General features: G+C 44.5%; 1 protein-coding gene across 1 annotated transcript in view; it reads right to left on the reverse strand.

Annotated features, from left to right (window-relative positions):
- Positions 1–13,540, reverse strand: part of LOC141162277 (ankyrin repeat and fibronectin type-III domain-containing protein 1-like) — a 305,183-nt gene extending 291,643 nt beyond the window's left edge. The window contains exon 1 of the mRNA XM_073648215.1: positions 13,456–13,540. Within this exon, the coding sequence (XP_073504316.1) occupies positions 13,456–13,502 (47 nt within the window). The 5' untranslated portion in view covers positions 13,503–13,540. The remainder of the gene's footprint in view (positions 1–13,455) is intronic.
- Positions 13,541–17,872: the final 4,332 nt, after the last annotated feature.

The raw sequence follows: 17,872 nt of genomic DNA on the forward strand, positions 1-17,872 counted from the left end.
TGGATCATTAGGCTGGAGAGAAAAGGCCCACCCCTGTGGTTCATTGCGCAAAAGTGACATAATAAAACCAATGCGCTGTGATTCATTCCCAGAGGACCTTGGTCTCAAACGAAAATATAACAAACAAGCATTTTTAAAGGAAAAAAAATCTTGCCGTTTACCATAAAAAACATCAGGCAGTCCTACCTTTGGTTCGACAAAATGCGCTCCAGGACAGCTACTCACGTGTTGCTGAAGCTCGGACACCTCCAGAGACAATCCCTGCAGGCGTTGAGCCAAATCCTGGACGGAAACCATACTGATCCCCGAATTTCCTTCCTTTTAGTTTTTTTGGGCTGGACTTAGTTTATGTTGCAGATCATAACTGTAAGGAAAGAAAGGGGAAAGCTGTCCCTACAGTAAGACTAAGCTGATCCCCTACGATGTAGCGGGCAGCCTGTTCCTTGTGAACAGACCCGCCTTCGTCCTCGGCTAGTCTGAACGGAGACCTATAGAATAAAGGGAGGGATCCCTAAAAGAACTAAGGACTGGGACAAAAATGGGACACCTCCTAACAGAAGTTGTTGCAGAGCAAAAGACAAACAGACAAAAAGTACTAGAAGTACTAGAGGTCCCAGAGGACCAAGCGAACTAGACAGAGATAGGCACCGAAGCACCAGGCTAGAGAGACAGGCAAAAAACACTGAAGTCCAGCAAAGCCAGAAGGGCAGAGCTGGAATATATAGGCAGCTGGTCACGTGACCGCAAAACACAAGATAGCAAAAACTAACAGGAGGGTTCTAACAATTAGAATGTCTGCCCGTGCTCCACAGTTGTGTACAGAGAGCCTGATTCTCGTGTGTTAATTCCTAGAGGAAGGTAGACACAGGTAGAAGCAGGAATGGAGAGTGTGGCTCAGCAAAGAAAGTCTGCATCATAGAAAATTAGCAAGTAGGGAGAGTAACACTTACCAATTGCTGTGCCACCCTAGGAAACTAGATAGGGCCAACGAGGAGCATGTACGAAACACGATCCTTCATTGACACTGATTTAGTTTTCTGCATATGGGAGAGACCAGCCCATCTGAGAGACAGAGCTGCTATTATAGAGAAAGGGTGAGGATAGCAACTACAGAGGAGAGCATAGAGGCTTATTCCTGTAAATCAAAAGTGCATACACCAACAGGTTGAAAATTAGCCGCTGTAAGAGCGATGGTTTAGCACAGTAGAGAGAATCATAGAGGGTTATTCCTGTGAGTGCATCCGCCGAGGATGATAATTAGCCACCATAAGAGTGAAGATCTGCCACAACAGAGGGGAGATAGAGGCTTATTCCTGACTGTGATTATTTCCACACCAGAGGAGTCTGAGTTCTACGGCCTGAGTGTGATGAGGATTACCAATATAGCAGATGACCAGAGACAAAGGTCTTTCTGTGAGGAACTGTGATGCAGCGAAAGAGTGAGTACTCTGCACAAATGTACAAATTGCCAAACACAAGCAGGTTCTGCTGCCAAAAGAGGTGGCCATGAGAAGTAGTTGTGGTAGCACTGTGGGTGTGTGCTGTGCTGCACTGTGTAAAAGATGAAGAGATTGTGTCTGTGTGAAGGAAATGCTGCTGAGGTGTTTGCCAGCAGATTGTGGTATGTACAAGCAAAGTGTTGCAGTTAATATACAGTTTGTTGCTGTATTCTAATCATCTAACCATCTTGTTCAAACCTGTTACCTCTTAAATAGATTCTGTAACCATCGATCTTGTTGCCTCCCAGTAAGTAAAATTAATTTGAAATGTTGATGGTATCCACTTGCAATTCCTTTTGCCAACCACTTAGTGGGGAAACCACTCTTCCCAGCAAAGGCAAAAGTATGTATACTATTTAAAGGGGGCACACTGCACCACCTTGGTATACGTAGGGTTACCTATACCTCAAAAACATCTCTAGAATTGAACCTTTTCTTACCTTTGAATCTGCAAAAATTTACTGTTTGTACTCTTACTGTTGCTCTTATTCATTCTTGTCTGGACTATTGCAACCCTCTACTAATCGGTCTCCCTCTTACTAAACTCTCCCCTCTCCAATCCGTCCTGAATGCAGCAGCCAGGATCACAGTGGTCTCCAATCGCTACACCGATGCCTCCATCCTGTGCCAGTTGTTGCACTGGTTGCCCATAAGCTACAGAGTCCAATATAAACTTATCACTGTCACCCACAAAGCGCCCCACAGTTCAGCACCGCCCTAAATCTGCATCCTCATCTGTCTATCACCCTACTATTTTCTCATGGATTATAAGCTTGCAAACGGCAGGACCCTCACTCCTCTTGATATCTGTTGAGTTATGTGTTTACTCTGTAATGTCTTTATTATCTGTACAAGTCCCATATTAAATGTAAAGTGCTGCAGAATATGTTGGCGCTATACAAATAAAAATGATTATTATTACCCCTTACAAGCTAGCGTCCAAGTCATTATCTAAGGCTCCTTCTGCAGTGAAAATTTGAATAAAGGTCTTTGTACAATGGCCGATTGACCAAACGCACATTCGTGGGAATATTTGTTCACAATCATCATCCTGTGTAAACTTGTCCTGCAATCAGCCTACCAGATGCTCGTTTGCTATGTTATTGCATCGTTTGTATGGGCTAAAAATCATCATTGGTCGGACTCGGCAGCACATCCCTACTTGTAAAAGTGGTTGTTCAGCCACAATTTGCAGATGCAGATGATTGCCGCATGTAAAAGGAGGTCATTTATCGGCCAATGAACATTCAACGTGCACAGTACGAACATTAATATGGTCATTCTGTGCCCGTGGAATATATTGTCATCGGCAGCACATCGCCTGTTTACATGGGTCGTTATGCCGCCAATAACGAGGATTTTAAAAATCATCGCACCAAACAATCAAGAGTTTTGCTCATTTGTTGGGTGATTACCGACCTGTTTAGATGGGCCAATAGCTAGGAACAAGCTAGTTTGTCCTTCGCTGAGTAATGGCCCATCTAATTGGGCATTACCCTAGTTTTTCCTTTTTATTATTTGGTGGCTATACAAAATATGAATATTTAGCTTATTAAAGAAGCATTCCTCCCATCAAAGTTTTATCCTCTTAATATATTGCAATCATCATATTATACAGCACTGTGTACTTACAATTGCTCATTTTGCCTTTCTACCCAGATAATTCTTCTTTTTTCTTTGTCTCTGACATCATGTGATTAAAAACTGAGTATTCGAATCCTTCTAAACTCTATCTAGAAACAGGATGTCTCTTTTTCCTTGCATGAGTCATTCCCCTTTTCACCTCCTGACCTAGCTCCTCCCCCAGCCAGGGACTTTTGCAGTGACTTATGACTCATACAGGGAAAAAACTGAGCTCCTGTTTCTACATAGAGCTTAGAAGGATTCAGCTGGTCAGTTTTTAATCACGTGATGTCAAAGACCTAATGGAAAAGAGAAGGATTATCTGGGTAGAAAGGCAAAATGAGCAATTGTAAGTACACAGTGCTATATAATATAATGACTACAATATATTAAGAGCATAAAAATTTAGATGGGAGGGCTGAATATTACTGGCAATTTTTGTATCATACTGAATGTGAATGCCACTAACATTATAGGAGACTAAAAATGGCTGTCATTTGTACCAAAACTAGCAAATAAAATGCAAAAAAAAAATCCCAGAAAAATAGCATTTCTCTTTGCTTCACTTAAATATTAATTATAACTTATTATGTAATCAATATATAACAAAATATATAGCAGAAAGCAGCTTTGCTTCCTCCGGCAGGGTTAGATTACTAATTGATCCTGCACATAAATAAAATCTGCCGTGAGATGATTTACAAGTGCTGGAGGGTGTACTTATGGAGAGATAAGTCCCCTGCTCAAAGACAAAGATGAAAGGAGAAATCAGCCCCTTACAGTGCAATCACTAAGAATACTACACAGGCAGCGCAGTTCTATTGTGCAGGGTGTCATGTCTAAAAACATGAAATCCTAAAATCTGCATCAGTACTGGACACAGACACAGAGATCAAGTGAAAGGAGTTTTTCGGTTTCAGGAAAGCACTGCCCCAGCTGCAGTTTGTTTAAAAAAACAAAAACAATCAGTGCTTTACTCAGTCTCCCCAGGTCCAATGCAAAGTCTCCGCTGGTGCACACGGTGTCTGTTACTGTCTGCGGCGCTGACATCACATAAACAGTGCTGCAGCAGCTCTGAGGTCGCATCAACAGCGCTGCAGCAGCTCTGAGGTCACATCAACAGCGCTGCAGCAGCTCTGAGCATCCTCCCTTGACCAGGAGCTGTGCTATGATCAGACCATGTTCCTGCACGGTCAGACACAGCCATTACACAGTACACAGCAGGGGCACATTTATAACATTATCTCAGCACAGGTTTTTTTAAACACATCCAATTGTGGAAATTATTATTATTCCAAGATGTACACTGTGTTCCAAATTATTATGCAAATAATATTTTCTCAGATTTTCCCAAATTACCTATATGAATTGCAGTCATTGTAATTTTCCAGTCAAATAACTATTAGAGTACAATTGAAAGGTTTTTGTACAAACTGCCTATGATAACAGTATATTTTTAAAAAAATAAAAAACTCAAACTGCACTCAAAATGCATGTTCCAAATTATTATGCACAGCAGAGTTTTCAACCTTTTCATTTTAATAAAGAACAAAAAAATGGTCATTTTTGAAATTATAAGCATTAGCAGGTTATTACAAACTGAAATCAAACAGTTTTCAACTCAAAACTTTATTCTAGGTGATGTTACATTTGCACATAGGACCGCTTGTTCGAAAGGAGCTTCTGAACTCTCTCGTCCATTGAATTTGTCAGGTTTTGGATGGTTTCTGCTTCAATTGTTTTGCATGAGGACAGAATACCCTCCCAGAGCTGTTGCTTAGATGTGAACTGCCTCCCGCCATCATAGACACTCCTTTTGATGATGCTCCAGAGGTTCTCAATGGGGTTGAGGTCAGGGGAGCATTGGTGCCACACCATAAGTTTGTCCCCTTTTATGTCCATAGCAGGCAGAGATGCAGATGTGTTATGTGCAGCATGAGACGGGGCATTATCATGCATGAAATGATCTCAATGGTCCAGATGGATGGAGTAGAGGATGGCTGGTTGATGGACACCCCATGCAAACACGGCTACGGCGCTAACAAGGAGGAGGTAGAGTAATGTTTTGGGCTGGAATCATGGGGAGAGAGATTGTCGGCCCTTTTAGGATCCATGAAGGGGTAAAGATGAACTCCATAATGTATGTTGAGTTTCTCAAACAGCACTTCCTTCCATGGTTCAAGAAGAAGAACCGTGCATTCCGCAGCAAGATCATTTTCATGATAATGCCCCGTCTCATGCTGCACATAACACATCTGCATCTCTGGCTGCTATGGGCATAAAAGGGGACAAACTTATGGTGTGGCACCCATGCTCCCCTGACCTCAACCCCATTGAGAACCTCTGGAGCATCATCAAAAGGAGTGTCTATGATGGCGGGAGGCAGTTCACATCTAAGCAACAGCTCTGGGAGGGTATTCTGTCCTCATGCAAAACAATTGAAGCAGAAACCATCCAAAACCTGACAAATTCAATGGACGAGAGAGTTCAGAAGCTCCTTTCGAACAAGCGGTCCTATGTGCAAATGTAACATCACCTAGAATAAAGTTTTGAGTTGAAAACTGTTTGATTTCAGTTTGTAATAACCTGCTAATGCTTATAATTTCAAAAATGACCATTTTTTTGTTCTTTATTAAAATGAAAAGGTTGAAAACTCTGCTGTGCATAATAATTTGGAACATGCATTTTGAGTTTTTTATTTTTTTAAAAATATACTGTTATCATAGGCAGTTTGTACAAAAACCTTTCAATTGTACTCTAATAGTTATTTGACTGGAAAATTACAATGACTGCAATTCATATAGGTAATTTGGGAAAATCTGAGAAAATATTATTTGCATAATAATTTGGAACACAGTGTATTGATTAAAATCAACTTTAAAATTAACTTTGTTTAAGGTAGAATTCCTTAAAGCATGTGAAATGCTGCTCGATGTGGCTGAGATCTGGTGATTGACTCAGTATGTTTTGGGTCATTGTCCATCTTACTCTGAAGCGCCGTCCAATCAAAATTGCTGCATTTGATAGAATCTGAGCAGAAAGCCTCGCCCTGTACACACAGAATTCATCCGGCTGTTTCTGTCTTCAGTCCCATCATCAATAAACACTAGTGACCCGGCGCCATTGGAAGCCATGCCTGCCCGCGCCATCACACCGCCTCCACCGTGTGTTACAGAGGATGTGCAGTGCTTTGGATCATGAGCCGTTACAGGTTGATCTTCGTTTTGCTTTTCCAGAACTGGGCGGCTTCTTTAGATATTTTTTGGCAAAGTCTATTCTGGCCTTTCCATTTTTCAGGCTGATTAACGGTGTGTACCTTGTGGTGACCCCTCTGTATTTGCTCTCATGACGTCTTCTCTTTATGGTAGACGTAGATACTGAGACATCGACTTCCTGGAGAATGTTCTTCACTTGGGCGGATCTTGTGAAGGGGTTTTTCTTCTCGTTGGAAAGGAATCTGCGATCATCCACAACTGTTGTCTTCTGTAGACGTCCAGGCCTTTGAATTCACAAGCTCGAGGGTTTTTTTTGCCGAATGTACCAAGCTGTTGATTTGGCCACTTCTAACATTTCTGCTATCTCCCTGATGAATTTCTAATTTTTTTCAGCCTAATGTTGGGCTGTGTCTCCTCCTTTAACTGAATGTTGTGGGTTCACAGCAACAGCTTCCCAATACAAATGCCACACTTGGAATCAGTTCCAGACCTTTTACCTGCTTAATTGATGATGGATTAATGACTGAATAGCCCATGGAGCCCGAGCTTTTAAGATAATTTTCAAATTACCTTTGATCCCTTCAAAAAGATGCAGCTACATTTTAAAGAGCTGTAATTCTTAAACCCTTACTCCAATTAGGATGTGACTACCCTCAAATTAAAGCTGAGAGTTTGCACTTTCAGCCCATATTGATTATATAACTGTATCTTAAATATGTTTTTGTAAACATCAAGAATGCCAAAACTTCTGTCCAAATATTTCTGGACCTAACTGTATATCGGGACCCTCAGATTATCCAAAGGTGTAACTCTTTCGGTATGAAACCTTTGTGTGACTGCCCCCTCCGTATCCACCTATGTCTTCCCTCCTCTGGCTCCTTGCATTATTGTGGCCATAAATAACTAGTGTGCACTTACTAAGCCAAGGAGAGTTGTTGTTTTTCTGTGTAAAAGGACATACAGCACATTGTATTCTATCGTCTATGTTCTTCCATAAATGCAGCAAAAAGGTTACTTAGAGGGGTCCCCCGCACATCTTCTGGGATCTCATGTGTCCGGACCAGATGTTTCTGCAAAAGTCCAGATCCTGACATCCCCCTAAGCTGAAGTTTTTGTGGCCACAAGACAAGACCACCCCATGTGAGGACAACATGACTGGACGATGTTAACCATGTGTGAGTTACTTTTATACTTATTAGCTATTATTATGATATAAATGTCATAGTATCCATATATATAGCATACACTGGTTGAGAACTCATGTACCAATTCATGATGGTGCTCGGAGCAACACAGAAGGAACCACGGTGCTCCAACCTGGCCGACTCCTTCTGCTTATATCCTAAGGATGCTTTAGACATGGTGGGAAAAACATATTTCTACATTTGTTAGTGGTTACTTTTAGTTTAAAAAGTTTCACTCTGCTGTCTTCATACTTTTTTTAGATCCCTTGATTTGTAGTTTGCATCCTTTGTTAGACTTTTCACATGAGAGTTTATTCCCCTAGTAAAGCATTGAGGATGTAAGGTGTATGTTCCCAGAAAGCTGCTGCCTTGACTAGCTCTTATGCATCAGCACAGCTTCATTCCTGCGGTGATTTCCCTTCTACAGCTCATGAAGGATCAGGTGTTTTTCTCCCCATCTGAGCTGCCCTCACTAATAACTTGAATGATCTTTCCCCTCTGATCCGAGTTGCGTGACCCTCTTCTTCCCCTTCCTTAAGTGCAAAGGTGCACATAGCTTTTAAGAATAGGGTAACAATGAAAATTCTTCAAAATTCCCCTTAAAGGTTATGTCCACGGTAAGAAAAACATAGCTGTTTTCTTCCCAAAAGATACCGTGCCAAACCTGTTCCAGGATTTTTTTTGGGGTTGCAGCTGAGATCATATGAAGTGAATGGATCTGAGCTGCAATACTACATGCATCCAGAAAAAATATGTGGCGCTGTTTTTTATAAGACAGCAGCCATCTTTTTTATTTTTAGTCCTGAACTACCGTTCTGAAATTAGAGTGGTGAACGCTCTCTTGGTTTCTGAAGTTTGGCACCATACCTGCCCGATGGGTAATCATTATTAAATTTGCCCTTTGTTACCCTCTTCCCAAGCAATCCATTGTCATGTATGATACAAAACCAACCACATTTCCTTTAAAAGGCTATTAGAGTGATAGAGAGCGGGCATATAATCAAGATATAACATAATTTAGGGAACATCCACATGTACTGGAGAAAAAATATAGCTACAGATTTTGCTGCAAATCAGCTGCAAAAATCTGCATTTTACATGCAGAAAATGATGCTGATTTCACCCCACACTAAATAAAAAAATGTGAGATAAACTGCGACAGAAATTGACAGAATCTGCATTGCCGGTCAATTACATGTGGAAATAGCCTGAAGCATGTGGATAAGAAATGCAAAATTTCATGCACTTGCCTGGTCCTGTAATCTACTGCGGATTTTACCTGCAGGTAAAATCTGCAGCAATTCTGTCCTACATCGACTAAAGCTGGAGCTGCATGACGACACAGGTCGTGCGGCCGAAAATCACTACGTGCCGCTGCTACATTGCAGTTAAAAGAGGTCACATTGCGACACCCAGTGTATTGGAACTGCGACAAGCAAGTTGCAAAAAGTCTGACCCTGTTGGATATTTTGTAGCATGCTTTTTGCGGACGCTGCTCAATTTATCTGCAATGTTGCAGTGGCACATAATGACCTTTGGCTATACGACCTGTGGTGCGGCCCAAGTCGTCGTCCAGTCCCAGCCCCTAAGGAAGCAGTCAGATGGACGTATAAATAGGACCGAGACTGGAACGCAGTGCACGGACTGGCCGGTGGATCTCCCGACCCAAGAGTGACAGCTTCGTGTGTTTCTATGCAGTCCGTGCTTTAGCGGTCAGTGCTCGGACCCATTGGCACGGACGTCTGAATGAGCCTTCATTGAGGAAATGCCATTTAATAATTCTGTAAGACTGAAGTCATCACATTAACCATTAACTACCTCCGATCCTCCTGCCGATAGTACTCTGCTCCTCGCTACTACACTACTTCCACCACCGACACCTACGCTCTGCATTTTGCAAGCCAAGCACTAAAGGCTTAAAAATAGCAGCGTGAATGAAGTGAAGTGTGAAAATGCAATAAAGGCTCTTTAGTCTTTACCAAATATTCACACCCCGTGCGCCAGGGTATCCATCAGGGGCGAGCGGAGACAGCGAAAGCAAAATATGCTTTTTGTTCTAACCTCTATTGTCTGGGGACTGCAGATTAATGTATATGTCTGGCATCGAGCATTCTCCCTAAACACACATTTCAGAGCGAAGGGATGAAAAATAGTGGAAGGAGAAGCGACGAGAAGAGATATCGAAATTGCATTACAGCATTATTGCACGATTGCTCATCGTAGATGCCACAACAAGCGCTCTGAGATGCGCCAGTCTCACTGTACGCAAATGTCCAAGGGGAAGAGATCCTAGAGTGTAAGCTCCTGGGCCCCATTGCAAATTCCGTAACAATGTGCCATTTATGATACTTGTCTTTTCTTATGAGGTAGAGGGCCCCCTTGTGGCACAAGAATCGTGAGCCACTGTTACCTACAGGACTAAAAAGTTCTTATAAGTTTTGAGTGCAGACAGTTTAAAAACAATTACAATAAAGCATGTAGATAGAAATGGCACCCTGTAGAGGTGTGAAAATCAAGAATCGTAACGGTATTGTGAAATGTTTTATGATAGGTGATAAGTACCAGCACAAAAATGTGCTTTTAGGAAGCTTTTAGAAGTGTGAATGTTATCCATTAGCCTTATTTTCCCAGAAAAGAGCATTCTAGAGTACAGGTGCAGCACAGGAGAAATCTGGGAAAAGTTAATGGGAGGTGTTGCTAGGGAAGTTTGGAGCTAGGATTTTCTTTCATTTTGGCAAATGTTCAGTGTCTTAAAGGGAATCTGTCAGCAGGATTTCACACTCCAAACTATTTATATGTGCATGTAGCTATTGAAAGACAAGTCCAGCAATACCTCCACATGGCCAGTCTGTTCCTCCGTTACTGGGAAATCAGGGTTTGAATTGATATACAAATGGTATAGCAGAGCTGAAGCCTCTGTAACTCCAGCTCTATGTGCATGTAACTCTTTCATAGACCAGTCCAGCAATAGCTTTACTTGGCAAGTCTGTTCCTTCATTGAACAGTTGAAGAGCTATTTGTAGATCTGAAGCCTCTGTCACTCCAGCTCTATCACCTGCCCAGCGCTGCCTACTCCTGCTTGACTGACAGCCTCTGCGCGGTTTGACTTCAGGTAAAGTAGTCGTCACTTAAGCAGAACGAGGCAACGCTGGTCAGGTATAGAGCTGGAGTGACAGAGGCTTCAGATCTACCATAGCTTTTCAACTTAATTTGTATATCAATTCAAATGCTGATTTCTCAGTAATGGATGAACAGGACAGGTTATGTAAAGGTATTGCAGGACTCAGGCCCGGCGCACCCGGGCAAGTGCTGGGGCCCTGAGCAGGCAGGGGGGGCCCACTCGCCGTCGGGCACCCCGCCGCGCTATGGGACCTGTGAGCGGAGGAGAGCGCCGCCCCCCCCCCACTGCTTGCTCAGGGCCCCGGCAGCCAGCACAATACTTACCTCTCCCCGTGCCTCCGCAGCAGGTCCTGAATTTTCTGCAGCTGCTGCACTGTGACATCTCAGAAAGACATCACCGCGCCCTCTCCTGAGCAGTCGCAGCACAGAGTGGGAAGACGCCGGCAACGCTGGAGTCCAGAGCAGCGGCAGCAGGTGAGAAGTGAGGTGAGTATCTGATTTTTTTTTTTTAATGTATGGAGGCAAGGGGCATTATAAGGGAGGGGTGACATCCCGCATGGGGCATTATATTGGGGGGGGACATCCTGCAAGGGGCATTATATGGGTGGGGGGAGTGACATCCAGCATGGGGCATTATATGGGGGGAGAGGTGACATCCTACATGGGGCATTATATGGGGGGGAGTGACATCCTGCATGCGGCATTATATGGGGGGGGAGTGACATCCTGCATAGGGCATTATATGGGGGGGAGTGACATCCTGCATGGGGCATTATATGGGGGGGTGACATCCTGCATGGGGTATTATAAGGACGGGGGGATGACATCCTGCATGGGGCATTATAAGGGGGGTGACATCCTGCATGGGGCATTATATAGGGGGGTGACATCCTGCATGAGGCATTATATGGGGGGCGTGACATCCTGCATGAGGCATTATATGGGGGGGTGACATCCTGCATGAGGCATTATATGGGGGGTGACATCCTGCATGAGGCATTATATGGGGGGGGTGACATCCTGCATGGGGCATTATATGGGGGGGTGACATCCTGCATGGGGCATTATAAGGACGGGGGGATGACATCCTGCATGGGGCATTATAAGGGGGGGTGACATCCTGCATGGGGCATTATAAGGGGGGGTGACATCCTGCATGGGGCATTATATAGGGGGGTGACATCCTGCATGGGGCAGTATAAGGGGGGGGGTGACATCCTGCATGGGGCCTTATGTGGGGGGGAACAGCCTGCATGGGGCATTATGTGGGGGGGGGGGGACAGCCTGCATGGGGCATTATGTTGGGGGAACAGCCTGCATGGGGCATTACGTGGGGGCCAGTATCCTGTATGGAGCGTAATAAGGGAGCCAAGTATCCTGTACGAGCGTTCTATGGGGTCCAGTATCCTGTATGGAGCATTTTATGGGGGCCAGTATTCTGTATGGAGCGATTCGCCGGTTTCTGAGCTGTTGTGGAATTTACAATAGATATCGCTCATGTAACGTAAGAAGTGAAATCTTTGGCCTTTTACTATATGTATATTTCTCTGCAATATCTGTGCATCATGAATCGTGGTATGTGTTAAAGGGGCCCACTGACACTCTTTTGCTCGGGGCCCACAAAAGCCTGGAGCCGACCCTGGCTGGACTGGTCATGTAAAGGTATTGCTGGACTGGTCTATGAAAAAGTTACATGCGCATATAAAAAGTTTGGGGTGTGAATTCCTGCTGAAAGATTCCCTTCTTGCCAAGGTAAAGAGGCTTTTTAGAATTCTTTGGGCAAACCAACATCCAGTGCAACTGTGTTCCCAAGGAGCAAGTATAAATGGAACATCTAGATTTGTTGTTTTAAAGGGGTTGTACTCTGGTATAAAGCACATTCCACGTGGGCCCAGGGTGGTGGGAAAAGTGCAAAGAAAATGGTGCCACTACTCTGTACTCTGCACCATGTCTTCAGATTCCTTCTTCCAGGAAGCATGACATGACCGCTGCAGCTAATAACTGGCCACAGATCGGTTGCAGCCTTCATATTCCATCCGAGTGTGATTTTGCAGCCAATTAGTGCTGCTGATTTGCTGCAATGGTCAAGTGATGCGGCCCACGTCAAAAGAAGAAGCCAGGAGATCGGTGAGGGACACAGTGTTGAATACGGAAAACGTCCTTTAAAGGAAACATGGCACCTCAAAAAACGCTATCTACCTGCAGATGTGGTGTCAATCTGCAGGTAAATAGCACTTCAATGCGGGCTGGATACCTTACTGAAAGTGCGGCTACCGGGAGGAAAAAAAAAAATTCTCCCGGGAGCCGCCGGCTTTCAGTCACGGAGGAATACACGGATTGGTTCTAGTCACCGCTCATTACACTGTGAGGGACAGCGGGTAAGCAAGACGCAACACTTTAATTGACATGTCGCAGTGCAGACTGAACTATCAATCATAGTGTCCAAGTATAGTGAGTGGTGTTGTGACTGTAATCGCTCCCTGCACCGCCCCTATGACAGAAAGCCGGCGGCTCCCAGGAGGAAATGAATTAATTTCCTCCCAGTAGCTGCACTTTCAGTAATTTGTCCAGACAGTATTGTAATGCAATTTACCTGCAGATTAACCCTATATCTGCAGGTAAATACTGTTTTTCAAATGTGACAAGTTCCCTTTAAACTAGTGGACAGCCCCTGTTATTCTCTCCAGAAGTTGTTTCTCACATTGAATATATTATATTGCAGTTATCTAAAGTGTCTCTGCTCCATGCAATCACAAAGATCCCGGCACGAACTAAGAATTAGGCAGAAGTATGTGGATCTTAGGAGGTACTTACCTGCTTGCAGCGTGCAGAATCTGCCTGTCCATACAGCGGTGATCCATCACCCATCTGCATCAAAGTAACACAGAGCACCAGCGGGGACGGAGCAGAAGGGAACAGGGTGGAGAGCTCCTCGTGATGGTTTAACCCTGATCTTCAACTCCCTATCTGTGCTTTATATAATCTGATCACAGTCAGCACTGCAGCTTGGCTTTCTTCACCTGGGGCAAAGATTTTGTTTCCTACCCTAGCCCGCTTTCTAAATACCCTGACCGAGATAGAAAGCCTTAGTTGGTGCCAACTGGCACCCAACTCCTGGGCCACATGCCTTGCCAGCCTACCCCCAGCTGATATTAGTGAATACTTTGGATTTTTTGTAATATCTAATACTAATCGCAATGATTATAAGGGTTAATATGTTGCACTTTTTAAAATGTTATTTAGTTGAAAAAAAAAGAAGAGAAAACTGTTTTTTTGATGCTTGATTTTTTTTTTTATGCCATTTTGCTTCGTTTTTGGAAAATCACGGCAAAATGTGCATCAGGAACACATCGGCCTTACAATGGGTCTTAACTAGTTTATCATAGATTGTTCCTATCCTTAAATCACCAGCGATCAGCAGTAACCTGTAACCTACAGGAAGTGTTCAATTTTCCTGCAGCGCCACCACAGGTAAAATGAAGCATTACATGGTGTTGATTGTTTTCAATGGCCTCTCTGTCAAAGGTGCTCCAGAGAGAGAGAAAGAGAGAGAAGAGATCCATGAATGAAACATCATATTCTGCCCCATCTCGTTGGAGGTAAATGTAGGATGTGTTCACACGTTGCAGCTGCGGTGCAGCTTTTTGCTGCGACTTTCGAAAATGACAGCTAAAGTGTTATTGTTTTATCTCTTTTGCGTAAAACAAAAATGTAATCGTACCCTGATTCCGTGGTTGCAATATGCGAACTTAGCCTTAGGGAGTTTCTTATTGGCATACTTTTTTTAGGGCATTTTGCAATTTTATCCAGTAAAGAACTTGAAAATAACCCTTTAAAGGGAACCTGTCACCTTGGAGATTATATAGGGTCAATCTGTAGGTAAATAATGTTTCAATGCTGCCTGGTCTCCTTCATGAAAGAACAGCTACTGGGAGAAACTGGGAGATTTCCCCCCAGGAGTTGCTGGCTTTCAGTCATGAGGGCGGTGCAGGAGGTGATGATTACAGTCACCGCTCACTATACTGTTAGCAGGGACTGTATGCCTGTTCCAGCACTTTGATTGACAGCTCACAGAGCAGTGCATTTGTGCAAAGTGTACTGTCAAAGTGTCGGCACGTACACAGTATAGTGAGCAGTGACTGTAATCGCTCCCTGCACCACCCCCATGACTGAAAGCCGGCAGCTCCCGGTAGGACTGTAAGTTCATTTTCTCCCAGTAGCCATACTTTCAGTAAGGTGGCCGGACAGCATTGTAACGCTATTTACCTGCAGGTTAACCCTATATCTGCAGATAAAAAGCGTTTTCTGAGGTGACAGGTTCCCTTTAAGCATAATTTTGATCATCTAGAAAATCCAATTTGTTCTAAAAGTAAACCGTGAAATGGTGTTTGAAGCTGACCATATGCTACAAGATAAAGTAGTCATGCGAGGATTTCAGATTCTTTCTCTTATCATAAAAATCCTCCGGATAGTTCATGTCTGTGCCTAAGGAAGAAATAATGAATGTATCATCCATACAACAGGCCTTCATTCATTACATGACAACTAATGCTCACATTAATGGGAACAAACTTTAGATTTCAGGCAGAACCGGAAGCATATCTCCATTAACGGTGGCAAGAAGATCAATCTTTTAAGGATTTATAGGTGCTCCAGCTGACATTCAGCATATGCTTTGTTACTGCAGGATTGGGCAGTGTAGATCATTGGCTCTCAGACATTACTTCTCCCTCTGCTGCTCCTCCTCCCCTCTCACAGCATGAAGTCTCACTCACAGAGAGAGTCTGCAGCTACATCCCCCACATCCTCCAGTCAGGGTATTATTTGCTGATTATTACTAAATATAATTTTTGATGGACTGGAGATTTTTCAGTAGCATTAAGAGAAATGGTGATTACAGGGTTCTGGTAGGAGGGAAAAGAACTGGAAATATACAGGGGCATCTCACTAAACTAGAATATCATCAAAAAGTTAATTTATTTCAGTTCTTCAATACAAAATGTGAAACTCGCAAAGCGTTTAAAAAGGTCCCTTAGTCTGTTTCAGTAGGCTTCACAATCATGGGGAAGACTGCTGACTCGACAGATGTCCAGAAGGCAGTCATTGACACACTCCACAAGGTCCCAGAGTTCCAATTTTCATTTGGAAATCAAGGTCCCAGAATCTGGAGGAAGAGTGGAGAGGCTACAATCCAAGGTGCTTGAGGTCTAGTGTGAAGTTTCCACAATCAGTGATGGTTTGGGGAGCCATGTCATCTGCTGGAGTAAGTCCACTGTGTTTTATCAAGACCAAAGTCAGCGCAGCCGTCTACCAGGACATTTTAGAGCACTTCATGCTTCCCTCTGCCGACAAGCTTTTTGGAGATGGAAATGTCATTCTCCAGCAGGACTTGGCCCCTGTCCACACTGCCAAAAGTACCAATACCTGGTTTACACACAACAGTATCACTGTGCTTGATTGGCAGCAAACTCGCCTGACCTTAACCCCATAGAGAATCTATTATAGAGAATCTATGGGGTATTGTCAAGAGGAAGATGAGAGACCCCAGACCCAACAATGCAGACGAGCTGAAGGCTGCTATCAAAGCAACCAGGGCTTCCATAACACCTCAGCAGTGCCACAGGCTGATCGCCTCCATGCCACGCCACATCGATGCAAAAGGAGCCCCGGCCAAGTATTGAGTGCATTTCCTGAACATATGTAGCACCCCGAGGGCTCGGCTGCTACAGGGGTATTGCACCTCGAACCAGAGGTGTGATATTCCACTCCCGGGTAAGGATGGTGTGTGGACCAGGACTCAGTAAGCTGCATGCACCACACACACCCCATTTCCGAGGGACAGCTCAACGGTGCTCCCACAAGATAGAAGTGCAGGCACGACAGCATCTGTTCCTGACTGGAGTGGGGAGGGGGAGGAAAACCCAGTGGTGTAGGAGCAGATAGGGGTGGGTCTCTGGGCATAGGTAGGAGCCCATTGGTTGCTAGTCACCTGGGCTCGGGTGTTAGAAGGAGGTATATAAGGTGGGCACCATCTTAGGACAGCAGTCAGTGCAGTGCAGAGAAGAAGCTAAGAGTGAGAGGAGAAGACAGGAAGCAGAGCCCCTGCATGGGCTCTGCTCCGCAGGCAGGCCTTGTCAGGAGGCTGGAGCCTGAGAGAGAGAGAAAGGAGAATGAACAGAAAGGACAGTAAGAAAGGAAGCAAGGAACAGGAACACAGAGAAAGGCCCAGAGACACGAGGACAGAAGGAACACCATATGACCAGGAGATACAGGGTGAAGGGTTGGCAGAGCAGGGTACCGGAACCCAAATTGGTGGAGGCGACTAATCCTCAGCCAAAACCGGAGGTTGTGACGACATCTTGGTGCGACCCCTCACTACATCCACCAGGAAAGCATACCACATAGGGTCAGGGAAACCGGAGAGAGGTTTCGCCAACAGAAGGCCCGAGGAAGCTGGACAAAGGTGGGTCACTGGTGGGGACGGCCAGAGAAAGGAAAGGAAGGGAGTCCTGTGCCACGCTCTGGAATTGCCTGGGAGTTGGTCGAGCCCCTTGCCTGGTGGACGCAGCACGGCTTGGGCAGTCACCGCCGGTACCGAGGTGACTAGGACCAGTAAAGAACTGTGAGTAAAGCATTGGAAACTGCAACCACACGTCTCTGTGTTTCATCGCCGCACCAGCACCATTAGTACTGGGACGCTCACACCATTACTCCCATCCTCCACACTAGCTGCCTTGAGGCAATACTTCTCCCGTGGGGAGTTATCTCATACTTGGCTGCGCATACAACATCAGCCTCAGCGATCAGCAGCGCAGCGGCGGTCCCCACTGACCGCAATCCACGGGTGGCGTAGTCGGACAATTACAATACAAATAGACTGTCACTGGTTTGACCACCCTGGGCACGGACCGGGTCACCGCCACACGGAGACTAGAACCCCCAGCGATCCGGCTCCGGGTATCCCCCTGCACAGCACAGGCCCAGGGGGCGCGTCACATACATTTCAGTAGGGCATTTCGGATTTTAAAATCATTTTTCAAGCTGGTGTTATAAAGTATTCTAATTTACTGAGATAATGACTTTTGTGTTTTCATTGGCTGTAAGCCATAATCATCAACATTAACAGAAATAAACACTTGAAATAGATCACTCTGTTTGTAATGACTCTATATAATATATGAGTTTCACTTTTTGTATTGAAGAACTGAAATAAATTAACTTTTTGATGATA

The sequence above is a fragment of the Phyllobates terribilis genome, unplaced genomic scaffold, assembly GCF_046119375.1.
Source record: "Phyllobates terribilis strain yellow unplaced genomic scaffold, ASM4611937v1 Scaffold_9__5_contigs__length_417890890, whole genome shotgun sequence".
Taxonomy (NCBI): Eukaryota; Metazoa; Chordata; class Amphibia; order Anura; family Dendrobatidae; genus Phyllobates; species Phyllobates terribilis.